Consider the following 27,364-nt stretch of genomic DNA (forward strand, 5'->3'; position numbering starts at 1 on the left):
GTAACTCAACTCTTCCTGACCCTAGCTGTGGATGATGAGGAGCCCTGCTGCATGCTAAGAGATGCCCAGTCCAGCACAAGGCAAAAGGTGTGCATGGAGAAGTGGTTTCCAGCTTCACTGGAGCAGAACATCTTCTTTAACAGCAGCCACTTGGGACTTGCTGAGCAGTTTTGATGGCCAGTGCTGTGATCTGTGAGCAGCATGGAGGAGGCAGAAGCAGCTGGTGACAGCTTCCTGACATTGCCAATGCAGCAAGGCACCATTGGCATTTATCAAGGAAGCGTGTTGCTGTGCAGCAGGGGTGAGCTCCAGCAGGACTTTTGGGTCTCTCAGGGGCCCCTTAGGAGCAGCCCAGCTGCTTGTCCAGCTTTGCTTTGCCTTACCCTTTTGGCACTGTTCCCCAGTCAGGCAGGGTCATCCCAGCCAACAAGTGACACCGTCTGTGCCAGGGGCAGCTTCTTACCCCAGATAGGGCTCTGGGGAGGTCTTTTGGGGTCCACAGTGCCTTCAGATGATAGCAGCTGACAAGAGGTCAATTCACCCACCAGACAGACTCCTTGTGGGATGTGGGAATGGCTTCGCCCCTCTGATAGCTGCTGATGCTGTAGCAAAGCTCACAAGATACTGAGAAACGGTGCTGCCTGGCCCAGGTGGATTCCTGCAATGTAGCCCCATGCTTGGAAAGCTGTATGGTGCCCAAGACATTGCTGGTAGGGTGGCCAAATAAACCTTTATGCCAAACTACCTGATTTGCCTTCATCTTGCAGATTCTTGAGAGCCACCTTGGCCCAAGAGCTTGGGGATGCTCTCACGTTTTCACACCCTCCTGTGCAGGGGTGCTAGGGATGAAGGGAATACCTTCCCATGTGGCCCTCTACTTGCCCCTGCACCCCAAAACCAGAGATCCTGGCCACAGCCATAGCTCCATCATGTCCCTGCCTGCTGGCAAAACCACCTCCAAGGCCAAATAACCACAGAACAGAGGGAAGCCAGGCTGTTGGCAGGCAGAGTGGGAAGGGAGAGAAACGCCAATGGAAGCAAAGATGCGAGGCTGGCCCGCTGTACCTCATCAGCCTTCCCTCAAACAGCTCCCAAATCCCAACCACAAAGCCCCCAAAAGGCAGAGGATTGCAACTTACCCTCGTAGGACAGCACGTGGCCTTTCTTCCCTTCGTAGATGACATGGCCTTTGGGCATGGCATCCTCTCTTGCCTTGTCTGCTCTGCTGGGGCTGTCTTCTCCGATTATCCTGGTAATGGTTCCTTTGTACAGCACTTCTGCCGGGGTGCCCTTGGAAAGCCACCAAGATCCATATTTAACAGTGTCACAAGCGATGAAGCGAGCGCGCGCGCGGGGACAGGCTGTTCCCCGCGGCAGGCTGAGCGCGCCCGGCCTCGGCTTCCCGGCGCAGCCCACAGCCAGCCGCTCACAGCTTAATTATTGATGAGGATGATAACGAGGAGCGGTAAAAAGGGACGTGGTCTGTGCCGGGCTGCTGGGAAGAGGCAGGGGGTGGGAAAGTGTACACCTCCAAAACAACAGCTCCCTCTCACCCTGCTTGGTTTGGAGGGAGATACCTGGCTCATGCCCTCCCCACTGGTTTAGGGGCAACAGGGTAGTGCCTCCCTGGGCACACCGTGGTGAAAGCAAGGACTGCTTGAGCATTGGCTTTATCCCTACAGCTTGTCTGCCCAGCCTGGAACAGGAGTTATGGAGATGTCCTGCTTAGCCAGGGCACATCTGCTGGCAGCAAGTGTGACCTTCAGAGTGCTGCCTGTATGTGAGAGCTGGTGGCTGGCAGCATGCCTGGGTGAGATGGCAAGCATCAGTGAGACCGGTCCTGGAGCAGGTTGGGGGAGTGAAAGCTGCCGGTTAGCTCGCCAACAGGAACAGCAGCAGGCTCCTCACACAAACTGCTGTGACCAAAACTTCTCTTTCCCTGGAGGCACACATGGACACAACTCACAGCCACCTGTCCCTCTCTGAATCCCCTTCAAAATACCCAGAGCTGGATGTCCTTGAAGATGTCGCTGGTGATTAACACACTTCTGCCATCACAACTTGTCAGTGGTGAGCGGCAACAGCCATGGTGAGGTCCAGACTGACATGCTCCTAACTCTGCTCACTTAACCTCACCAACCCCTATGATGGAGGGCTCATGGGATGCCCTGGGGAAGCAATGCTCCAGCCAGCTCTGCTGGTGCTTCCAGATTGTGCCAGTGCAGACTATTTCCCCATCCCAGCTTGGAGATGCCCTTACTCTGTCCCAAGCCCTCTGAGCAGCAGTGGTCTCCAAAACCCCGCTGTAGCTGCCAGAACATGCCAGAATGCAGGTTCCATGATCTGATGGCTCACCCTTGCAGTACACCCGGGAATGGCTCTGCCAGCCCCAGGTAAGTCATCTGCCTTCTGCGGACGTGCTCACAGGGGATTTGAAAGCAAGTGATGACAGATGGCTTCAGAGCAGAGAGCATATATTCAAGATCTGCCTTCTCTGAACTGGATGACTAATCTGAGATCAAATGTCAGCTCTGGTACCCAGAGCTGCTGCTGGAACAGGAGGCTCCTTCCCCCCAGCAGGAGCAGAGGGATGTAGGCTCCTGGGCAAGCATGAGAGGCAGCTAATGCTCTGGGTCTGGGCTTGGAACCTTATTTGCAAGCCAAAGCAATCCTGATGGATGTAGAATAGTGTCTCAGAAAACCCTGTGCATCTGATCTCTGGCATGTGGTGCTCCAGACTGTTCATGCCCACCCACTGCTGCCTGTAACTGCTGCAGGGGCATGCGAGGGGATGGAGCCTGCAGTTGCTCTGATGGGTTATTTACAACCCTAAGCATCTGCTCCTGGCAGCTGCTGGATGCAGGGCACCAGGCAAATTAAGCCTTTGCTCTGGGCCTGGATTCAGGTTCAGGTCTCCATGGCCAAAGGGAACATAGTCACCCTCCTTGAAGGAGACAGGCAAAAATCTGACTGTGAGTGTCTTTAAATATCTGAATGATGGCCATATAAAATCCCCACGGGAAGCAGTGCTGGCTTTTTTTCATGCCCTGTGCTCTGCTACCAGATGAGCAATAACTCACACTGCAAAAACCTATCGCTCGCTTGCCAGCTGCTCTTCTGAAGATGGATGGTGGAGATTAAGGCCAAAGTACCTTCCTGCTCCAGAGAGCCTTTGGCCAGGACCCCCAGTGCAGCACAGCAGGAGACCTCGCTACCTTACATAAACCTCACAGCCTCCCTGTCTCCTCCACCTGGTCTAGGCCCATCACCCATCTCCTCTCTGCTCCACTTGCTTGCACTGGCAAGATTATTTTCCCAGAGCCATTTAAAGCTGCTTCTGCCTCCGTTTCTGACAGCTACAAAAAGCCAAGGGAATTAAATGTGCTGTAAAGATCTGCATCTCTGCCTGTTGAGCTCTGCTCTTCTGCAGGCTCAGCTCATGGGACAGGGGTTGTGCCACCTCAAGAGAAGGCTGTTTGCAAAGGCTCTGGCTGCAGACATCTCCAAGAAGTTCCACGGAATGGAAACATCACACAGACCCCCCACTTCTCAGCCCCATGCTGCACACTCAGTGCAGCCCACAGACTTCTGGGTCCCTGCATCCATCACTACAAGCTGCAGCTGCCAGCACTCAGGAAGCAAAACCCGCTGGAGATGAGGGACTTACATGTGTGATGGACCCTCGGTAGGTGATGGATGACTCCAGAGGGGGCCTGGATGTAGGTGTTCCCTTGGTGATGCTCCCTCCTGAGGCAGAGCTGAGGGAAGTACCTGTAGGACACAAAACCAGTGAGTGAGGGGCTGGACTTGCTGTTCAGCAAAAAACCTGTGGGGCCTGAGACTCCTAAGTGCAGGATTCGACCTCATCTCCACCAAGCTGAGGCACTGGAGGGGAAGCCCTCCAAGAGATGACAGTGTTAAACCCCATGCCTTGCAGAGGCCTTCCCACCCTGTCCCAAGTGACCCAGCCCTGTAAGCCTGTGGCTGGGAGGTGTTAAAAATGGGTTATTTTAAGGCTTTCAGCTCCCTGCTTCATAGAAGGGCTGGGCAGATTTATGGCCCTGGGAGAAAACACAGCTTGTCTCAGCCTCTCCTGATGTGATCAGAGCAGATCACTGGCAAGATGCAGCTTGGGGTGGTTTAAGTTCATTTGCTGGTTATCTGTGCTGGGTTGGAGCCAGCCCACTGCACTCATGCATCCCACTGCCTTGGTTGGGGGGGTTTCAGAAATCATGATTTGCACTTAAAAGCAACACCTCTGCATTTATTTTCTTCTGCCTGGCTAATGGGGAAAGAAACAAGGGAGGGATAGATTTAAATGATACGTGGTTGTGCAGCAGCAGCAGAGAAGAATCTGAAAACCAGTTAACATCATTTAAATAGGTCTCACTTGGTCTTAACCAACAGATTTTGGGGCATCCCTTGAACACAGAACCTCTCCCAGAATGAATGCACAAGGCCTTTATTCGGGGAGATGGCTAGGAACACTGACACACTGGAGAGACCTATCTGTCAACACTGGAGAAAAGGGGTGAAGAGATCACTTGGGTTGGGCACAACCCCAGCAACCAAACCCAAAATCACCGGGCAGCCACAGCCAGTGCAGCATTTGTCAGTGTTGGCAGTGCCAGCATCCCTCCCACCCCTGGCTCCTCACCCCGCAGGATGGAGCCCTCCTGGGACGGCTGCAGAACCAGACTTTCCGGCTGGCTGGCCTGGCTTCTAGGAGAAAGTTGTTCCTGCTTTACTCCAGGAAAAGGCACTAGAAAACATTAACCACATATCAGTGTAGGTGCAGAACATGGGGCCACAGTGCTTGGCTGCTTGAGGCTTTCATCTCTGCCAGCCCTGGGCTGGCATTTCCTTGGCACCTTCATCATCCCCACTACTTTGGGACAACCTTCTCCAAGGCTGTGGCAGGCAGCAGAGGGCACGACCACTAGTGAGCAAAGTCAGATCTTTGTTCTCACCCTGGCAAAGGCATTGCTAGGTGCTGCCTGCACCAGGAGTGGGGTTGGCATTGAAAATCCAGTACTATTTTATATTGGGACCCATGCACACTGGCAAACAGGGCCCAGCTCCCCCCTTCCCAGACTCAGTCCTGCTCCAACCCCTCCTGCTGTTAAGAAATGCTTCCAAATCTGCAGACTAAACACTTTCTTTGTTCACTTCAGGCCATTTACACTTTATCCCACCGGCCTGGGGAGTGGCAATATATTTCCTTCCTTCGATCACAGTATTAGCTGGAGGGTATTTATAGGCTGGGCTGTGTCCCTGACCGAGCTGCTTCTTTCCTACACTGCACAAATTTAGCTCCCTGTGTCTCTGCTCTCTTGACAGACTAATCCTTTCATCCTCTTAGCAGGTCCCTCTGCACTCCCTTGCTGTGGCCTGCACTCCTTTCCCCTATGATGCCAGCAAGCTCACCCCCCTCCTGCTGCTCTTGGAGCACATAAAAAATCCCTTGCCTCCCAATTTCTTACCCAGTTTCTTGGGATCCATGGTCAGTGGCAAGCCCATGGTGATGGAGCCAACAGGGACCTTGGCATGCTCGGAGCTGTAGGGTGTGTGGAGCTGGATGGGCATACCCTGTGGGGTGACAGAAGAGGTCAGGGAGTGCCTGCCTGCCCCCACCAGGCATCCCTACCGTCCACACCCCATACCCTACCTGGGAGATGGATCCAACCGGTCTCTCCAGCACAGAGGGGTGCTTGGTGGAGGAGATGAGGGGAGGAGGGTTGGAGATGCTCGCCAGTCTCTGCAGCCCTGAGCGAGAACTCTCATGCAGGTTTAGAGGGATGGGGTGTCCTGTGTGGGAAACATGAGTGTTAGCAGCACCAAGGGAAGGCTGAGAGGGAGTGGGAACTGGAGGCAGTGAACTGGCCGGCCAGGAGCCTGCACTAGCATCCAAGTCACATGCTTGTTTTGGAAAGGCCTGGAACAATTTAAATGACCGCCCTGTCCCCTCTGCAGACTGAAGATACTCCGTGCCCAACTTGCCTGCCCTCCGCCAGCCAGAGACAGACGGCGCACAGAGGCATAAAACCTGTCTGACTTGGCATTGAAGGCAGTGTAGGAAGCACTCTCACTGTTCTGTGACAAACCATGTCCCCAGACCTGTCCTGGCCAGAGCTGGGAGATTTGTGAGGCCACCCTCAGACCCCTGCTTTAGCAGCAAGGGAGCTCAGTGCTGGGGCAAAGCAAGGTGTTAGCAGGATTCTGTTAAACCCTCTCTCTTACCCCCTCCCTGAAAAGTTGCACTGATTGAAGAGCATGAGCTGTGATGTGGCTGCAGCACAGCCTCTGTGCTTGGCCCCGGGGCAGGATGGAAGGCACAGGTGGCTTTTACTTGCCTGATGGGTTGTATTGAAACAAGTGGGGCTCTGCCTGGGGAGAGGTTTTGATCACATCCCGGGGGTAGGACAGGACAGGAGGCCAGCATGAGGTGGCCGTCGGCTCTGCGCTCGGCTTCTGAGCCTCTGCGATGGATGAGAAGTGCACAGACTTTTCTGCAAGAGAAACAGCAAATAGCTTACTCAGTGGTCCCCATGGGTCAGACGTCCCTCTACTCACAGACAGGGAAGCCAGAGTCAGCTCCTATGGGAAGTGGCTTCAGTATAAGTCCTGCCCAGCCCCAAGATGTGGGCTGAATTACCCAACCAAACTAGAAGGAAAAACCCTCGGTGTCACTGCTTGGATGTGACAGCTTTTGTTTCTCTCAGATGCTTAACTCTTAGAAATGCAGCAGGGAGGACAGATGCCCATGCTGGTGACTCTGCTGGTGTCACTGACAGCCAGGACCTCCATGGACACCCAGGATAGATGGCATTCAGGGTGCAGGCAGAGTAGTGGCCAACCCCAGCACACAGTTACTGGGATGAGTGCATGGCTCAGCTTCTCTGCACCTAGGCAGCTCCTGCCTGCATCCACAGCTAGCTCTACACCAGCCACCATTGCAGAGCTGGGGGGATTAACCATCATCCTGCCAAACCCTTCACTGAGGTTAAAGCCAAGAGGCACCAAAGTCCCCTCTAGCTTGTGGAGATACCCAGCAGAGGCACAAGCTTGCTGGTGACATGGCCTGCAGTGTACAGCTAGGCAGGGGATGCCTGGAGAGCCCCAAACCACTGCCAGAGACCAGGCATCAGCACACTGGGAACAAGCTCATTCCCGTATTGCATTGAGACATGAGAGCTCAGCCGCTCCTGAAGGACAGCTGCTGCCTATAAACTATTTGTAGGCTGTGGGAAGCAGCCAGGAATAATGGCATCAGCTTCTTGGACAGCAAGGGAATAATGTGCAGATGTTCTCCAAGCACCTGGGACAACGATGTTGTATGAGACCCACAAAGGCAAATGAAGATCAAGTGGGGTTCTGCAGGACGATTGGATGACTCTGCAGGGATTGGGGCAGCTTGCTGGTCCTCTGCAACACAGTGTGGCTGGGGCAGAAAAGCTTCCTGAAATGATGTGGCTTGGGACATACTGGATGCCAAGCTGGCTTCATTCTGGCTATGAAAAGGCTGATTGGAGTCCAAGAAGTACTTAATGGTGGAGTCATCACACTGGGGATGCCCAAAACCTGCCATGTTCTGCAGGATGCCAAGGAAAAAAGGGGCTTCATCTGCATCAGCTCCAGGCCAAGGCTTTGCTGAGCACAGGCATGAGCTGCCTTTTCTGGATGGATTACAGGCAGGTTTGGGAGGATTTGTTTGTAATCAATAAACACTTAATTTTGCACTGCCCTTCTTCCCCAGACCCTTCTGTGTAATGTCTGCATTGACCAGAAATTAGAAACCGGGCAGCGAACTACAGCAATCACAAATGAACCCAGCCCTTAACCATCAGGTTTTGATAAAAATAGACACCTGAATCCTGCTAAGCCTAATAATAAGGCAAGTAGATTATCAGAGGCCCAATTTAATGAGGCTTTACTGCATTATTGTTATTAATGCTCAGTGTACTCAGAAGCTGGGAGATTATTCTTGTCCCCTTCAGTGAGAGAAGAAATCCATTATTGGCACACAGAGGTGTCCAAGCACTCACACCTCTGCAGCCCAGTGGGGCTGGACCTTGGCTGCAACCTTTTCTTCTCCTCATCCTGGATCCCAGACAGGATCCCTTTATCCTGCCAGTATGGGGGAATCTAGGCACATCCTCCAGATGTCGGAGAGCCCCTGGCACATCCACACTCCCTAAATTTCTCCCCTTCAGCTCAACTCCTGCAGGGGAGACCAGCACTGGGATGTCCCGGCTGAAGACACTCACCAATGCCAAGGCACTGTCAGCCAAGGCTATGTGCATCCTGGATGGCTCTTGGAGAGCCCCATTCCTCCTCCCCTCCCCGTGGGAGCCAGCCCCTCCCCTGCATGCCTCCCCAGCCTGTGAAATGCAGCCAGCTCCTAATTGCCCCCGCATTAGCGGGTGGCTATAACTCAGCCAGCTCTTGATAAAATAGCACTTACGCGGGGAAGAGAGAGTTCCTATTACTGTTTATCAAGCCCCTGGAATGGGAGTGAAGGAGTCAGAGTTTATATGATCCGTCATCCAAATTAATGCTCTTGGCTCCCCACTGCCTACAAAGGCCAAATGAAACACAACTAAATCAACACAAACCACGCCGCTGGCTTGTGAACTGCCGAGTGATAACCAAAGCTACGCCCGATGGCGACCCGGCAGTGGGAACAGGGGTCCGGCTGCCTGCCGGGGAGATCCAGGCACAGCTGCCTGCCTCTGCCCGGCCCTGCCATTAACTGCTCCTCTTGGAAGGCAGGGGAGGGCACAGTGCTCAGGAAGGTGCAGCGTTTGCCTGGCTGCCCTCCAAGTTGATATGGCCCCAGCCTGTGGCTGCAAGGCAGCCAACGCTGCGGGCAGGATGTGTGCAAGACTTGGCTTTGATGCGGATCCAGAGTGCTGCGAAGGATGTTGATCTCTGGAGCTGTTGCAAGAGTTCAAGCGCTCTTATCAAGCAGAGGAGGAACAGGAGTACCTGCTCTGCTGGGGCTGGCCCATTGTTAGAAGGCATGGGGCTGCCCTCCTGAAGGGTTTGCAGGCTGTGCTGGACACTCCTGTTTAATGCAAGGGCCACACAGAAGCTGTGTGGCAGTGCAATGTCTGCAGTCTGGATGAGTGCCACTACACTGAGACAGCTCAGCACAGGAGGGATGGGACGTAACACAGACTTGCCAGGACTATCTGGCTATCTCCATTCTAACTCATGATCCACAGCTGGGATCTGCTTCAAGAGGCAGAGACAGCATTGACCTGCTGCCTGATCCATATGGGGCTTTGGGAAACTTGATTTCTCCCCTTGAGATGACTTATCACAAACCTGCTAGTTTTCAAATGGAAGGTACATTCCTATCACAAACAGAGATGATTCTCTAGAGTCCACATCCAACTCAGCACACAGTATCTGGAGATCATAGGCCTGTGGTCCAAAACTTCAGACATTTGCAGGGATACAAGGAGATGTAATGAGATTCATTACTATGGAAGACTCAGAGCACTACAGAGAAGTGAGAGAATAAAGTGCTTTGTAAAGAACAAAGCTATAAAGAATGCACCTGAGCATACCAGACCCTTGCATTTAGTGGTGCCGAGAGCTCATGGAATAGCATGGTTCATCTCCAACCCTTAAACCTTGCCTTGTACCTAGCACACACAAATCTGCCTCATCTCCTTATCCTCTTGTGGCCAGGAGGAAGATAGAGCTGCAGCACGGGGATGCTGGTGATGCAGGGCTCTGGGTTTGAGTGCTGGCCATGCCATCCATCTCACCAGGAAGCTGAGCTGTGCCAGACCAGATCTGCACAGGATTATGGCACAGGAGGAGATCAAATTTGATTACCTGCCTCTGCAGGGGGAAGAGCTGGAGGGCAAGTGTTCCGCCTGGGCAGCAAACATGAGCACAGCAGGATGAGATCAGCTGGAGATGGGACTTCATGGGTGGCAATGCCACCCCTCAGGGGGAACTCCTTTTCTTTCAAGGTGAACAGTCACCTTCCTTGCTTACATGCAAACCATCCTGAAGGTGTGATGCACACACAGCGCTGTTTATTGTTGAAAGAAAACCTGGCTGAGTACCAGCAACCAATGCTTCTTGCAAGCACATCATTCTGTGCAGAGGAACATGACAGCTTGAAGAATAAATACCTGGGCCTGAACACCGCAGAGCAGGCTGTTAAGATCCTGGCTGCCTGAGGGTGAACTAGTGCAGAGAATTTCCAGCAAAGATCAGAACCCAGGTCCAGGGCAGATCTGACTCATCAGTGTAGTCTTATCCACCCTCCATCTCCAAACATAAGCAGGTCAATTGTGCAGCCATGCCCATCCCTGTGCAAGATTCAGCACTGGGGGACATCACATCCACCCAGCCCAACTTCCCTCCTCCTCTGATTGTGCCACTGGTGACAGTGTCTCATGTTCACATGCAACTGAACCGCAGGCTGGCTGTGAGGGGCAGGGACACAGATTCTGAACTGGAACAGACTCTGACAGTCAGATTAAAAACACATTTAGAGGATGGTCTCATCAGGACTTCCCGTCTCTCCTTAACCTTGATCCCCAGGTGCTCAAGCTAATAATGCTTCAGATTCTCTATGGTGGGAAACTCTGAATTGCTCATTAGGCAGCCAAACCACATCAGAGCTATTCCGGGGAGAAAGCACTGGGAATCTTTACAGGAACCTTTGGACTGCGAGTCACAGTATTAGCATTGATTTAAAATGAAATAATGGTCCCCGCTGAGCATTAAAAGCATTCTTTATAGAAAGCCAGCAAGGTAGAAAAGAGCCATTGTACCCAGAGCCCTGGCATGCCTCCAGGCCCCTCTGCTCTGCAGTGAATGGCAGAGACGCTAATAAAGGCAATCTTCACCTCCCCAGCGCTCCAGGCTGGCCCTGCGTTTGCTGTGGGCTCAACGAGACATGATGTACTGTCTAATGAACATGGGAGATTAGCCATGCCTCTCTCCTCCTGCTTTAAGATGCTATTAAAGAGCTTTCAAGGGCCGAAGAAAGCTTTCACCAAAGAGCAGGGAGGCTGCTGGCTGTGTACAGCTGCACAGACACACACCGGGCATTTCCCCGCGGCTCAACGTGCGCTGACACGCGCACATCCCTACCTTCCTTGTCACCAACAGCAGGGCTCCTGCTCTTCCCTCTGGGACTGCTGCTTGGCTGCTGCTGCTGCTCCTTCTCAGCCTGCTGCTGCTGGGACTGTGAGAGCTTGCTTGGGGCTGTGTCCTCACGGGCAGACTCATGGGCTTTTGTGATCTGCTGCTGGTAGAGGGCCAAGGCGTGGGGAGGCACCTGAGGCTTTGTGCTTCCACTCTGCAAGATCCCCTCTGAGAAACCTTCAGAAATCTGAAAAGCAATAAGAATTGGTGGCACTTGTCATGTGCTGTTGACATCCATAAGAGTCTTGGAGACATGAAGGTGTTACGAGATGCACCTGCCCCATACTGTTAGTGCAAGTCTCACCAGCCCAAACAGGGCTCCAAGCTCACCAGCCACTGGAGATTAAAAAAAGACCACAATAAAGAGTATCAGCCCTGTGCTGGTGCCACTACAGGAGAGCCCCAGACTTCTCTTGTTTAAAACATCTAATCTATAGGTAAGTGCTTGTAACATTTGCCAGAAATTACATCACAGCAGCCATATCTTAAAGCTGTAACATGGGAAACTGGAAGAGCACCAGCAATGGGTCCTTCCTTGGTACTCAAAACCCAATGCAGAGATTTCCTCCCTGTCCAACCTGTGCTGCTGCTCCTCTGCTGTTGTCCCTGGAGATACCCTGATGCTTTTTTCATAGCCCAAGCCACTGCACTAGGAGGAACCATCAGCCGTGGAGAAGACATGTTCATTCAGTACACAGCTACTGAGTGACCAAAAAGGGGCATGAGGCAGAGCTTCTGGTTGAGGAAGAGCATAAATGCTTCTCATGTGGTATCCTGCAAGCACATAGGATGAAGAGAAGTGCAAGGCCAGGAAGGTGCACACTTGCTTTTTAAAGCAACGGGAGGCAGCAGTCATGTGGTGATGAGAAGCTTTTTCTGCCCAGACCTCCCACAACTTTCTGATAAAAGAGCTCAAGGGACATCCAAACATTACTGCCAGAGCTGCTCCAGCAGCTGGGAACACACTCTGCATGGAGAGCACCTTGCCTGCTGTGGAGTTTGCATCACCAGGAGCAGACCACAAGCTGGGAAGATCACACCCTTGCCCAGCGGAAGGGCATGCAGGAGGCATCGTGCTCCCGTTCCCTCTCTGGTGGGGTACTCACAATAGGAGGGATGGCAGCAGCACGCTGCTTCAGCTGTTTCAGGTCCAGCGGCTTCTGCGGCGAGGAGTTCAGCCGGGCATCGCTGGTGGTGTTGAGCAGGCTGGGCCGGGGGGACAGCAACCTGCACACAAAACACACATTAGTTGGGCAATGTCATGGACAAGCTTCATGTCCCATCACTCCCCTGCACCCCTCTGTTTCATGCTCCTGAGCCTAGAGGACATTCTCCTCACCTGAAAGGAGCATGCTAGACCACGCTTGCTGCTGGGAATCCAGGCTCTTGAACACATTGGTCCCAGACCTGTTTAGGTGCCAACTACCACACTCCAAAGATCTCAGCATCCACCATCAGGACACTTGTCCAACAGGAGGTTGCTCAGTAGGAAAATCTGCCACGCTGCCCAAAGCATGAGGGGCTTGCAGCTGCTGGGGAGGTGGCTCAGCCTCCACCTTGGTGGGCTTTAGGAGTCCCTGGGTTGTTTTGATCTGTCAGAGCAGGCACAGAGAGGAATGCAACTCAGCCCAGTAATGCCCAACTAGCAACTGGGACAACTTTGTTACGGGATGATGAGGCTGAGGGTAGGCAGAGAGTGGGATGAGATTCAAATCCAGCTTTCCAAAAAAGATAACCACCAAAGGGCTCCAAGCTCAAATGAGACCATTATGTCTGGCTGAACAGGCTCTTGAGCCCTCATTCCTCTGTGCTAAGTTCTTCTAGCAAATCCACTCTTGTCCAGAATAAACCTGAGGGAGAACTGGAGCAGAGAGTTACAGAGCAGGGTGCCCAGTTCAGATTTCATTTGGGCATCACGCTACCCTCCAGAGCCCACATGTGGTGCTTGCCTGGAGTGCAGGACAGACCTCAAGCTCCTCTTCAAGGACTATCAAAGTGCTAAAGCCTGAGCGAGTCACCACGTGCACATAGATAGGATGCTTGGATCACTTGAAAGATGAGAGACTGGATTTGGATGGGATTTGGTGTTCAGCCCAGCAGCTGTGCAGCCCTGTGCCCTCTCCCTTTCCTCTTCCCCTGGCTGTTCAAGTTGCCTAGTAGATACTCAGCTGGTCATGCTGAGCCCCTGAGCATAGAGTGCAAGGCGGACATCTCCATGGTGCTACCAGAAGCGGGGGAGACAAAGGCGTGCAAAGCTCATGGGTCAAAACCCTCAGTGCATCCAGATCTTAAGCCCATGCTGAGACCCTGAGGGACCATGTATCTTGGGCCCGTCTCTGCTTTCTCTCCTTTCCAACTACAATTTGTTGAAGCCAGTTCATAGTTTTCAAGCTTTACAGCTTGATTTGTTTATTTTAGCTGTTATTTCACTGCTCTCTTCAGCCTATAAATCTCAAGGTCATCCCATGTTCACCCTTGCATGGATAAACAAGTGTGGTGGGGCCATGCATGGGGAATCAACTCATCATGGTGCTGGGACTGCCCCAGACCCTGCTCTCTGCAGTGCCCAGCACTGGAGGGGAAGGAGATCCACCACCAGACTGGGACCAGTGTTTTCTGGTGAGGCACCCAGGGAGGCCAGGCAAGAGACAGCAAATTTGATCTGCTCCCCAAATAACTGAGGAACAGTAAGGATGGCTGTTCATGGAGCCACGTGGGTGTTGTGAAGCCATGTTAGGGATGAAACAGGGCTCCCCCAAAAGATGCAATGTCCCAAAGTCTGCTGAGACACGTGGCTGGGGACAAGGCCACCTGGCACTCACTCCTGAGACCTTTAATGCTATACTTTCCTGCAGCACTGCTATTCTTGGGCTGCCAAGCTGGGGAGACTCCATGTTCACAGCATGCTCTGAAGCCCTGGCCCTGCTCTGCTCTGATTTTGCTCCAAAGAAGCCAACCTTTTAAAAATTATTTTAAATCAAGGCAGGTTTTTTTCCAGGCCTCGGGCAGCAGAGCAGCCAGTGCGGGCTGCCAGCCATCTCAGCTCCAGTGTCAACAAAGAGCTCCTCTCCTGCCACTTGAGCCCTGACACCAGTGCTGCCAGGTTAGTAACCTGTCACCCTCAGGCTGAGACATGTCTTGGTGCTCACCAGGCGGTGACTGACCTGGCAATGCTGGCCTAGCTCCATGTCACTGTCACCATTAGTGGTGCAGCACAGATCCCAGCAGCAGCCTTGGCTGTGCTCAGCACTGCTGCCCTTCTCAGCAGTGACTCTTGTGGGATGTGTGGCCAAAAGCCTGTTTTTCCAGAGACTGGCATTGTGAGCAGCAAGCAAGGTCACAGAATCGTTTTGGTTGGAAGAGAGCTTTAAGATCATCGAGTCCAACCACTATCCCAGCACTACCAAGTTATCACTAAACCACATTCCCCAGTATCAACATCTACACAACTTTTAACTCCATCCAGGGATGGGGACTCCACCAATTCCCTGCACAGCCTGGGCCAGGGCTTGACAATCCTTTTGGAGAAGAAATTTTTTCCTAATGTCCAACTCAAAACTCCCTAGGCCCTGCCAGCTCCAGCAGCCCCTAGAAGAGCAACCACCCCAGCATCCACCCTGGGCACCTGTGGTGCTTGTGGAGATGTATCCAAACACCCTTAAGATCCATTTAAGCAACCTTAAGAAGCCCAGGTTTCCTAATGCCCTCTGGGATTCTGATGCTTAGGAAGCCAGAGTCAGTCTTCATTAACATGCAAATTGCATAGTTTACCATGTCCCTCCCAGCTGACCTTGTGCTGGGCACAGGGCTGACTGCTGGGTGCTTTGCTCTGGAAGTCATTGGATGAACAACCCTCATCATCCCACTACCAAACTAGGGCCTCTCAAGCCCAACAACCAGACCTTGAGCATGAGTGATGGTGTTGGGAGGGATGAAAAAAGGTTTTGGGTAGTAAGGGGTTGGCATGAGCACGGCTGAGCCTTGGCAGCGGGGATATGTTCCCTCCCAGGCACAAAGCTTTGGGGGTCATCAGGATGGGTCTTCCCCCAAACTCTTCACCTTCCACCACAGACATGGGGGACCAGTTTCTTTGCCAGACAAGCCAACACACTGACATATCACCCAGCCAAATGCAGTGCCCTGCACAGGCAGTGGTTGTGCAAAGGTGATGGCTACCAGATTTTCCTGATGGGCTTCCCCAAACTGGGGCCACAGCACCAACACAGTGCTGGCCCAGTACCATCCTTGCACCTACAGCTCAGTTAGCAACTAGGACACGTGGCACAGAGTGGTTCAGGGCAGGGCTTTTGGGCAGGCGTCTCTTCTCTGCACTGCAGGTCTGATGTGAGTGACCATTCATGGCCTCCCTCCTGTGTCCCCATCTGGTGTGACCTCCTGCTGAACCAAGGTACTGGCAGCACTAGCAGCTTGAAGCTCTGATGAGTTAAGGCTGCACCTCCTTATCTTACATTTCTCATTCATAGAATCATTGTATGGTTTGGGTGGGAATGGACCTCTAAAGTTCATCTAATCCAACCCTCCTGCAGGGAGCAGGGACATCTTCAACTAGATCTAGTTGCTCAGAGCCTTCTCCAACCTGCTCTGGGATGAAACATCTACCACCTCTCTGGGCAACCTATGCCAAGGCTTCATCACCTCATTGGAAAAGAAATCTTCCTTGTATCTAGTCAGAACTTGCCCTCTTTGCTAACGTGAACGGCAGGAGGACCCAAAAAAGACTCACGCCAACCTCACATCACTTCCCTCTCACTCTGGGGACACCCCAACCACCCTCTGTCCCCTTTTGGGAGATGCCACGGACAGCTTGACGCTTTCACAGGCACAGGGAAGAGCACCCACGCCCTGCCGGGGCTGGGTGGGCGGGCGAGCATCGGGTGATGTGGTGACGGGGCGGCTCACGCGGCATCTCGGCAGCCTCGGCCTGCTCGCTGCGAGTCACACTGCGGCAGCGGGGCTGCGGTAATCGCCTGCCAGTGCCGTGGAGCAAAGCTAGGCTGGGGAAGAGTGCAGAGCCCACACCTGCAGCACCACGGTGCCAAAAGCTCTGTGCTGGCTGCAGACCGACCCCACGGATGTCACTGGGGCTGCCAGGCTGGGCAGCGCCAGGCACTGGTGTTGGCTGCAGCTTCCCCGTGCCGGCACGCTCTGCTATCACCCATGTTTCACTGGCACACCGGGTAAGAGGAGTGGCCTGGGAGCTGCAGGACGCCTGTTTAATGTTTAATATTCCTGGAAGCTGGTAACTGTTTGACAAGTGAAATAGAGGCTGACTCAGTGAGGAGTTGGGGATGAAAAAGTCAGTCCCAAGACGACTCGCTCCTTCACTGCTGGGAAGTTGGTGCAAGCTGCTGCTGTCCTGTTTTCCTTTGGGCCACAGTTCAGTTTGAGGACTACAGCCCATTTGGCCTCACTCTCCCTTGCTGGGAGGTTTGCTCTCATCTAGGAAAGAGAAGAGGGTGGGGGAGGGGTGGTGCTGGACTCTGTCCACCACTGGCACTACAGCCAAAAGGCCTCAATCTTGTCACAGGGCCAAGGCCAGCAGCATTCACACCACCCCTTGGCATCATCAGTGCTGCTTCCAGCTGCTCCCCTGGGGCAGCTGAGTTGCGTGGAGGATGGCCCTGCATGAGCAGCGCTCAACCACTGGCTCCAGCACCCCTCACAAGGAACAAAGCGTGGCGGGTGTAGGGGTGGTGGAGACACACAAGGGCTCCCTATCATAGAATTGTGGAATTGTTTTGGCTGGAGAAGCCCTCTAAGATCATGAGTCCAACCATCAACCTAACACCATCATGGCCATTAAACCACGTCCCAAAGTGCCATGTCCACATGTTTCTTGAACACCTCCAGGGATGGTGACTCCACCACCTCCCTGGACAACCTATTCCAATGCCCGGTCCTGCTACTTTTCTCAGTTGGTTTTGTAACTAGCTCCTGTCCATGGTGCTGTGTGGAGCCTGCCCAGCCTGGCAGCACCCACCTTGCTGCCAAACTGTCCCCTACAAGCCCACAGGAGAGATGTGGAACGCAAGATGTGGGATGCCAACCTCCAGTCCCATCCCTGTTTTGATATGCTAAGGGACTGCTGTTGCTGTGTGCAATAGCAGGATGGACTCAGGATGGAAGCAGGATCCAGTAGAGAAATCAGCACTACAAGGCTGCACATAACCATACACATTCTTTAAAAACCAGGAACCCCTCTTGGGTGGGGAAGGCTCTGTGGGTAAATCCAGGAGGGAAGCAGAACATTTCACCAAGGAAGAGGACAGCGTTTTCCCTCTTTGTCCCAAGAATCATCCATGAAGGATCAGAGGTGCCCTTTGACTGCTGGCCCCATGGGTGGGTGGAGGGCTTGGGACCACAGTGGTTCCAATGAAGACCTGGTGGAATGATCCCAGGAAAGGTCACCCAGACCACATTTACAGGTTGATAATTCACCCCAACAGATGCAAGCAGCACCTCTGCCAAAGGAGCAACTCAGGGCAAGCACTCTCTGCACTGGGAATGTCTCTGAATGACTTCTCTTGCCAGTGCCAACTCAGAGTGAAACTGTTCCCAACTCTGGACGCTGGCAAACCAGCATGCTCCTTGGCAGAGTTTCACTGCCCCCGAGGGCACATCCTGCTCCTCTGCGTCACTCTGATGGGCTGTCATCAGCAGATGCAGCAGCTCTGCACCCAGCACCTGCCCATGGCCATTGCCCAGTAGCCCCACATGCTGAGACATCACATTGTTTGTTGCATCACAGCCACTTTGCAAGTGATGGCCCAAAGGATCACGGCCACATGAGGACATAGTCAGGCATGTCCCTGCACCTGGGGGAGCATCTGAGCACTGATATTCCCAAGAGCTCTTGGAAGTACACATGAGCACTGTGGCACACAATGGAAATGCTCTCTGGTCCTCAGGCCATGCACTTTGCCCACCTCTCTCCCCACTCCTACCTGCTCTTGTCCACAGCATCTTGCTCGTCCATCTCGTCTGCGCTGCAGGTTGCGCTGGAGTCGCTGTCGGGGTTCACCCCGGGGCCTTTACTGCCTTTATGGCTCTCCTTCTTCTCAGCCTTGGGCGTCCCCTCCGTCCCCGCTGTCCCTCCACCACTGACGCCACTTTCTGCCTTCTTGTCATTCCCCTTGTCCTTCTCCTGGCTGTCTTCACTCTCCTCCTTCTTCACCTCACTCTTGCAGGGCTCTTCGCTCACCTTCTCCTCTGGCTCCTCCGTCTTTACCACGTCCACCACCAAGTCCTCCTGCACCTTCTCCTCACTGCTGGGCGGCTCAGCAGCTGCCTCCGGCAGAGGGCTGGCAGCAGGAGCTGGGTTGGCAGGGGAAGCAGCAGGAGCGTCAGCGGGTGTTGGAGCCTCTTCCAACTTGACTGCCGGTTCTGTGCCGGAGTCACCTCCCGGCCCGGGTGGTGCCTTGGCCCCGTTTTCGCCTCCTTCTTTGGCTTCGGGCCTCGGCGAGGGAATGCTCTCGGTGTCGGAGCTGTTATTTACTGCAGCTGAGAAAAGGGAAGAAATAAAAATAAGGATCAGCCCGAGATTCTCGTTTCCCATATCGCTGCCTCCACCCCCTCCCTTGGGAGGAGAACGCCCTCGTTCCTCCAAGGGGGAGATGATCCCGGGGCTGGGAAAGCTGTGCTGGGATCCCGGGATCCACAGCTCAGGCATGCTGTGGGTGACTCTCTGCTTGCCCATCACAACAAATGTTAACCCCCACCCAAAAGCAAAGCTACACGCCCCAAAGCCTGGGCACCAAGCAACTGGGAAGTTGGAGTTTAAGAGAAAACGCTGGTTGCTAGCTGGATCTGTAGGGCAGGACCTGCTCCCTTCTCACCCATGGCTCTGGATCAGCTCTGCTCCCCAGGGACCAGGCCCCTCGCTGGCACCCTGCTTGCTGACTTACGTTACCTGTGTCCCTGGCTCTGCCACCCTGGGGGCAGCTGGGAGCCATCCCAAAACACTGTGTGTTTGTTGTTATTTAAGCTGCCAGTGGCAGAAGAAAGGAGGTCATGGTCAGTGAAAGCAAAGCTCTGGCAGTGCTGCAGGACAGGTTAATTATTACATGGAAAGGATCATTCTCAGATCTGCCACCAAGGGCTTGAAGCGAGCTGGAAGCACAAGCGTCCATGCACCACTGCAGATGAAGGTGCTGTGGAGATCATCACTCTACCCAAGCCTTCACCAGACAAACAGCCAGGAGCTGTACAAGAAGCACCAAGAGACTTCTATGGTCCCATCCCAGCACGTTCTCCTTGGGCAGGGCTCTCAGGTTTGTGCCTAAAGGCTTCCTTGTGTGCTTGTCCCTTTCCACAGCAGTGCAGACAGCTTTCAAGCACCAGTGAGCTCAGTGGCACAGAGGGATTGTGTCCCAAGAGCTGTGCATTGGAGCACATCCATCCTTCCTTGGCAGGAAAATGTGCCATGCTCATCAGGAATCTCGGTCTTCTTCAGCCTTTACTTGCAACCAAGCCATGAGGTGTCTTGTCACCCACCCAGGGATGAGGTTTACAGCACATTTGGTCAAACTCTCCATGACTGCCACACAATGCTACTCTGAATGCCACACTGAGACATCCAGTGGTGGCTTATGCCAGGCTCAACCAGGATCTAGGCTCCAGCACACTCCCTCCAGATGCTGAGTCTGTGGTCTACACTGTGTCAAGGCTGCATCCCGGCCAGCCACATGGTCTCTCAACTCCAAGCTATTGCTCAAGCCTCTTCAAACCTCACCCTAGTGCCAGTGGTCACCTCCTGCATAACACCAGTCTGGCACTTCTGTGCCTGTGACAGTTTATCCTCCCTGCTTAGGCTTTTCTCCAGCTCTGTAGCCCAGCCCAGCAGCAGAACATGAAAGGAGGTTTGGAGTGTAAGCTCAGGAGCATGTCAAGAGATCTGTCTCTAATCTCCAAACCACAATGTTTCCTCTCAGGCACTCTCACAAAGAGCAGCAACTGCCTTTTGCTTTGTGCCTCTGAGTCACGTATCACCTCGCACAAAGATTTACCTGGAATCTGCCTTGTAATGAGTCACTTGCAAGGATGATTTGAAAAGATTTCCCATTTCCAGTCCCATTAGCCTGGGTGCTAAGGCCAGGAACCAGCGTGGTGCCAGCAGTGCTGGTTAAGTTATTAAATTACTCTGACAGAAGTCAAATGGGGCTATTGTTGGAAAATTATGCACATTTTCTCCAAACTCACTGCTGCGCTTTCTAAGCGATAAATAGCTGAAAATCGTCACTTTCAAGTTGCTTCCTTTCTTTGGTAGGGCTGGAGGGGACAAAAATGCTGCCTTAAAAGGGAAAGGAGGAGGAAAAGACCCACCAAGGCAGACCAGCCTTGCTGGCAGGAGACCATGGCTTCCCCTGCCTTTGCTGACAACACAGGCTCCACTGCCTGGGACAGTGGTGGCAGCAGTGTCCTGATGGGATGGAGATGGGCAAATGCAAACCTTGCAGGTCATTCCTCCTTGAACCCATGCTAAGCTCCTCAAGCACCCCAGGAGTGGCTGCCTAACCCTGCTGAGTGTGCAAGGACCCTCCTTTGGAGGAAAACAGCACGAAATGTGATTTACATGAGTGCACAAGCATGCCAGGCTCTGGTAAGCCAGGTGCTGTTGGAGAGTTTGCTGGTTGAAACCAGAAACTGAAGGGCTCCCCAAAATAACCATCTCTCCAGACAGACACAGGAAAAGGGCAGTGACCCAGGACACTCCTTGCAACCATGAAGTCCAGAGGCATCCAAAATGCCAGGAGCGCCTTGTGCCGTGGGACACCCTCACCTTGGTGTGGCTTTGGTGTGACAGGTGACCCTGCTGTGAGCACTGATGTTTGCAGCCTTGGAGATGCTGTGTGTGGTGCAGTGAAGTCAGGAATGCTGAGCAAAGCCCCATCCTGCTCACCTTCTGCCTCCTCAGCCATCTCCTCCTCATTGCCGCTCGTCCCTGACACCTCCATCTCCTCGTCCTCGGCGGCAGGAGGGAAGGTGGCTTCTTCGTTTTGAACGGCAGCGCCTTTTTTCTTCTTCCTCTTGGCGTTCCTTTCTTTCTCCTGGGGAAGAGCAGAGAACGGTAAGGAGAGCCCAAAGCAGTTGTGTGGGAGCAGAAAGCACCAGTTCTGCTTGAAGAACCAAGAAGGATGCTAACACTGCCACAGTCCTCCCCAGGTAAACCCTCTGAGTATCAGTCCTCAGTACCACAGTCATCTGCTGAAAACCCAGCAGCCAAAAAAACATTGACCACTGTGCAGTGGCCAACCTGGTTGCATGTGGAGCTCCAGCCCCGGACAACAGCAAGCATCTGAGAGAAGAATGGCACGGAAGAGGGGACAAGGCACACACGTGCAGCAGTCACCAGTGCAGGGATGTCGAGAGCCTGACGGTCCTGCGTCTGCTTGTTACATGTGTATGACGTGCTGGTCCTGTGCACTGCCAGGCACTACCTCCAGCTCCACAAAGATGTGTGGCCACCACTTGACACCCATCTGCAGATAACGGAGCTGATGCCCCAGTTACAGCTCAACCAACATTTTTGTGTGCCAGCTTTCACCTCCCCTATGGCAGGTGTGGCCAAGGGACTTTGACTCCCACACTGAGGAGGCTGTCACCAGCATGGCATCCAAAGGTGAACTGCCTGGTGCCCTGTCCTGCCCTGAGACAGCCCTGTCCCCATTCGCTGGGACACGTGCCGCAGCCACGAGGGTGCGGACAGCTGCTCCCTCCCGCCGACCTAAAGGAAAAGTCTCAGCTTTGCTATTGTTTCCTGCTCTTGTTGCTTGAGTAAATATTACCAGTAGGAACAGGCCCATCATCTCCGGCTCTCCCTGCAAACCCCACACGAATGACGTGTGTAGGACGTTTATTTACATGGATGAAAAGATAAAGCCATGGTGGAAATGTTAACTTTGTTGCTGGATCTCCGTGCTGGGAAGAGCTGCTCCACTGCTTCCACACCCCCCTCCTCCCCAACTTTTCAATCCTTTCAAAAACTTCCAGATAAAACAAACAAATGCAACTGCTTTTTGCTTGGAAACGCTGCTTGCTCAAAATCTATTTTTATCAAACCAGGCAGGGGAGAGGGGAAAAAAGGGGCTTGAGAAAGGGCTCTCTGAAGGCACTGAGAGGCGGTGGGAGGAAGGCAGGGCTCCACAGTGCCCTTGCCCCGTCCTAGCTGCACTGCCCGGGCACTGCCAGGGTTCACACCTCTGCCACAGCAGCGATTCAGCAACTGCACGTTTCTGTCTGAAGCAGCAGTTCCCCATCACGCTGCTGTGGTGACAAAGCGCCGATGTTACTATGGCAAAGCCTTCCCTGCCTCTTACTCACGGGTCCGTGACTCAGCTGCGGGCAGGAGCGGGCTCCTCACTGGGGAATTAGCCAGGAACCAGCCTCTGCCTCAGCATCCTACTTGGCCAGAGCCTGGGGTTTGGCAGCTGCCAGCAGAGCACAGCCCAAGGGCACCATGAGTCCCTCTCCCAGCAGACCTGACTGCTGGTATTTAGGGAAAATGATGTTTAATCCAGGCAGCAGATCCTGGCTACAGCTATAGATATACTACCAGCATGGGCATCTCCCATTATTATCAGCCTTGGCCTCTTCTAAAAGCAGGACCAGGCATTCCCAGACTGGTGTGACATAATGATGTGTATTTGAGACTGGATCAGGACTGGGTTTAGCTGCAGAGCGACTCCTGTGCTCTGCTGCAGAAGCAGCTAGTATCTATGGGAAAGGACAAGAGAGATGATTCCTCAGGTAGGGCCTCTCTGCCCACTGTGACCAAGACTCTGCCACAAGGCAAGGCAGACTTGCTCACCCTCCAGAATAAGAGGCCACCAGGCTTGTCCTCCTGAAGCAGTTTTGCTGTGCCATCACCCAGAAAGCAAGAAATTGCAAAAATCTTGTTTGGAAGCTGACAAAAGATTGCCCTCCAAGCAGCACCAGCCCAGGAGATAACTCGCCTATCTTCACTTCACAAGCCAACACAAGCCTCAGCAGTCACTAGATCAAAGCGACAACCACGCTACAGAGAGGTCCTGGTAAAAACAGTGCCTAATCTCCAACTACTCACAAGAGGAGCTCTGAGGACGCTGTGTATCCCAGTGCCCTGCTTCCCTTCAGCGCCGAGATTAGGGAGCGCGGCATGCAGGAGGTCAGGGCTCAGTGACGCGGATGCCTGGGACACATCTGAGCCACTCAGCAGGGGAACCCAGCCAAGACACACAGCAGGGCAGATAAAACGAAGCCTCAAGGTGGCCTGACCCAGCCCAGGCAGAAAGAGGCTGCCTGTCCCAATGCGCACCAGGGACACCCCGATCTGTGGGGTGCTTGGAAAGGAAGGAGGGTGAGGATCTGTGGCATCCAGGCCCTCTGAGCCAGGACTACAGTGGGATTCCTCTCTTCAAACAGGCTGGAGAAGGGTCTCATAAGCACTGAGCAGGTTGGGAGAGAGAAGAAATGGGGCTCTGTGTGCTGACACAGCCCAGGGCAGCTCCCCAGCACCTTGTGCTTCTTCACCTGGGAAGAACCTTCCAGCAGGAGGTCCAAATTAAAGGAACTTCAAATTCAAATTTGAAGGGTCTTCAGATTAAAACCCCAAACACAGCATGTGCGAGTGTATGGACCATATGGGCTCTGGTGGAAAAGGAACACCACACCAGGCACCTTTGCAACTCAAATCTTCCTTCCAGATGCTAGATGTCCCCTGGATGCTCAGAAGGGTCCCCCAGTCCCCAGAGCTCAAGCAAGGGGACAAGGGGCTGCCAAAACACCCAACCCTATCCTACCCAACACTGCCCTGGCATGGGGAATGAGGACATCCTACTCTGCACTGAGCTGTGCCATGTTTTGGGGACAGCCTTGCTGGACTCTGCTTCCTGTCCCACACCAGACACTGCTGCTTGCCCATCCCTGCAGCTCCTCCAAGCTGCCTCTATGCTGCTCCAACCTGGTGTCACACCTACCTGGAAGAGGAGGCTACGGTATTAATGAGCCCTGTTTGGGAAATGAATGAGGTCTGCTAATTAAGTTTACTCTCATTAAGCAAGAGGAAGAAAAGCAGAGCTGCTGTGTTTTCCCCAGATAATCAGCAAAAGCTGTTGGTGGTGAGGTCAGGGAATGATCTGGGAATGTCATGGCAAAATTGGGCAATGCCACGCTGCCGTGCCATGTGCTTCCTTCACAGAGGTCACAGCTGACTGCTGGGTATAGGATGAGATTTGGAGGCTTGGTTTGCTCGGGAATATATTTAGGACTCAGGAAGGAAGGTCTATGGCAATTTAATCTCAGTTGTTCTTTTATTTTTTTCAGCTTTCTGGCATCTGCTGTTGCCACAAAACAATAGAGCACAATAAATAACAGCTGAACATTCATTGTTCCCCTCCACGGCCGAATCCCAGAGCCTCCAATCCTCAAAAAAATAAAATGATGATGCTGATGCAAACTGCAAGTGAGAGTGAGCAATTAGAGTGGAGAAGTCTAGCGGCTGCCTTGGAGGGACGGATGCAGGGAAAATGTGTTTCTGCAGAAAAAACACTTCCGTGATATAATTTCTGCAACGTTAGGAAGCAGAGTAAATGAACAGGGACCCGGCACCGCTGCCAGCCGAGCTGTGTGATCCTGCTGCAGATCCTCCCCAGCAATGAGCAACGATAGCTTTCTAATAACGCTTTATATTCGGGGGGCTCGATGCACGTTTCATTCTCCAGCCCTTTACATCAGTTTTGGGGGTCTTTTATATAGTTTGTTTGCTTTGTTTCTAAGAACAACTGGGTGAAACATGGGAACCCAGGAGTGTCTCTGCACGTAGAGAATGAATAACAAAGAATCGCCAAAATCTTCTCTCTCTCTCATTCCTATAGACTGACTAGGATATTAAATTCCTGGGTGAGTCATTGAATGTTTTCCTGTCTTTCTTTTTTACTCTTGCTGTAATAGCCTGCTTGGAGAGATTCCTGCATTGAACATTGTCCTTTGCATTTTCAAAGCACCCCTTGGGGGTTTAGCCATGTGAATTCTATTAGCCCGAAACTGGGAACCCCAGGATACTCTACAAATGAAATAATTACAATCCTCAGTTGCTCTTAGCAGTCTGTCTTATCTCCAGAACACCAACAAACCCCATTTCATTCACAGCCTACACCACATGCCAGAGAACAAGCAGCGTTAACCCCTTCTGATGGGGAAACTGAGGCACAGAGAGGGGTGCATATCTGCTCACAGCCTCAAAGACAACTGACGTCCACCTTGAGACCAGCCTTTCCTTATGTTTTCCTAAGCCCCTGAATCTCTTTGGTGTAAACTAACAGTCTACCATGTAACTGTGATACCTGCAGAACTGCATGGCACAGCCAGGCTCTCCACTTGCTGGGGTGGAACAGCACAACCTCACCAAAGTACCTGCACAGCCAGGACTGAGCTCATGTCCTGGCCAACGCACCGCAGTCTCGTTCCTCCTTCTGCTCTTTATCTCCCTGTGTACCAGCCACGCTCCAGGCACCCAGGCATCTCCTACGCAGCAGCTCTTCCCTCCCCCAGACCTCCCAGGGCAGATGGGTGTTGTCCACCCTTTCCTGCACTTCTTCCCACTCTCCAGATCTTCCCTTCTGAGAAGCTAAAGAATCCCCCCCCCCCACTTGGCTGGGGGAAGCATGCAAGCACTTGCTAGGAAATATCTACAGTGCCTGGTGCGGGCTGAGACAGGGCTCTCACCATTTTCAGTTTGTGCTGCTGTAGGATCTCATCCAGGTTCTGCCTCTTCTTGTAGTTGAAGTAGAAGTTTTTGCACTGCGACACGGTCTTGGAGCCCACCATCCTGGCAATGGCTGACCAGTTCCGCCCATGCTCAAGGAGACCTGTGGTTGGAGAAGGGAGAAAGAAGGTAGGTTTAACACCAGATACACTTGCACAAGGGCAGCATTATCCGCACAGGATGGGAACCATCCTCCGCGTGAGCCAAGCTCCACAGGAACAATATGGTCACTAGCACCCGTCTGAATGGCTTCCTAGGCCAAGGGATGACCTACCGGAGCCTGTTTTTCTTTTCAAGGGGAAAAAAGGCACCATGCTGATCGCCTCTGGAACAAAACATGCCCCACAGCCATGTCTTGGACAGCCACTGGGTGGTCAGAAGGGCTGTTGTTTCCCTCTTCCCTTTGGGATGGCTACTGGAGGTCTTGGCATGTCCAGAAGAGCTTGGGACAGCAACTCTCAGTAACCTGCCATAAAGCAAAGGCTCTGCCCACCCTCCCTGTGCTGTAGTGATGACTTTGAGTGAAGTGACAAAGCAGTTCAGGGTGTTGGAGCATAGTCCTGTCAGATAAGGAGGAAGAGCCTGGGCAGGGAAGTGGTAGCACAGCAGCAGGTAAGCCCAGGTGATGTCCCAGGCTGAGAAGACATATTCAGGGGATTAGTGCTGATCGCAGGCTCATGAGCAAAAGCCACTTCCCAGGTTTGGCATAGTGCCAAGGCCTGTCAATCTCAGCCAGACGGTGCCACCTGAGCACAGGGCCCTGGCCCTGCCACAGGGCCTAGCTCCTGCCAGTGCTGGGCCAACCCAGCAGGGTGGAAGAGGAAGAGCAGGAAGAAGGAGCAAGTCAGCACTCCATATTCTTGTGGTCTCTGCTGGATTATCTGGGCACTTCTGGCCCCACAGCTGGAGGTGGAAGTCACTACTGCAGCCCAGGGATGCATGCAGGAGCACCCTGGTCCCTCCAACCCAGGCTCCTGGGAGTGACCTGGGCAAGGACCAACCAGGTTTTCTGGGAGATAAAGCCTCACTGTCTGCAATCCTCTGTGCGACCCTGGTGCATGGCTGGTCCTTCCTGTGGAGCACAGCGGGGCTGGAACTGCCACCAACTTGCAAGACACTGCCAGTATAACTGGGTCATGCCAGTCTAGCCAGTGCCTGACTGCCCGTGTTAGGCCACCAGCAGGACAACAGCACCCCCTCGCCACCCCGGTCCTCCCCTGCACCTTGTTTAGAGTGCAGGACAAAGAAACTGTGAATCCAGGGGCACGGTACTGCCACAAAAATGACTTCAAGATGAAAACCAGCAGCAAACGAACCTGCTAAGAGCAGCATCTTCCTCTTTTGTTAGGGGTATTTCTACCCAGAAGCGACCAGCAATAGAGCCTGAGAACAAGCACTGCCTGGGCATCTCCCTTGTCTACTCCC

The 27,364-nt window shown here is 53.2% G+C and overlaps 1 protein-coding gene across 1 annotated transcript in view; it reads right to left on the reverse strand.

Annotated features, from left to right (window-relative positions):
* Positions 1-27,364, reverse strand: part of NCOR2 (nuclear receptor corepressor 2) — a 258,103-nt gene that overhangs the window by 23,497 nt on the left and 207,242 nt on the right. Inside the window, exons 18-28 of the mRNA XM_054172985.1 lie at positions 25,900-26,042; positions 21,098-21,245; positions 18,144-18,699; positions 12,285-12,405; positions 11,125-11,278; positions 6,354-6,509; positions 5,669-5,808; positions 5,484-5,589; positions 4,658-4,762; positions 3,668-3,771; positions 1,140-1,290 (exon numbers count right to left, since the gene is read on the reverse strand). Of these exons, the coding sequence (XP_054028960.1) occupies positions 1,140-1,290; positions 3,668-3,771; positions 4,658-4,762; positions 5,484-5,589; positions 5,669-5,808; positions 6,354-6,509; positions 11,125-11,278; positions 12,285-12,405; positions 18,144-18,699; positions 21,098-21,245; positions 25,900-26,042 (1,884 nt within the window). The remainder of the gene's footprint in view (positions 1-1,139; positions 1,291-3,667; positions 3,772-4,657; positions 4,763-5,483; positions 5,590-5,668; positions 5,809-6,353; positions 6,510-11,124; positions 11,279-12,284; positions 12,406-18,143; positions 18,700-21,097; positions 21,246-25,899; positions 26,043-27,364) is intronic.

The sequence above is a fragment of the Dryobates pubescens genome, chromosome 25, assembly GCF_014839835.1.
Source record: "Dryobates pubescens isolate bDryPub1 chromosome 25, bDryPub1.pri, whole genome shotgun sequence".
Taxonomy (NCBI): Eukaryota; Metazoa; Chordata; class Aves; order Piciformes; family Picidae; genus Dryobates; species Dryobates pubescens.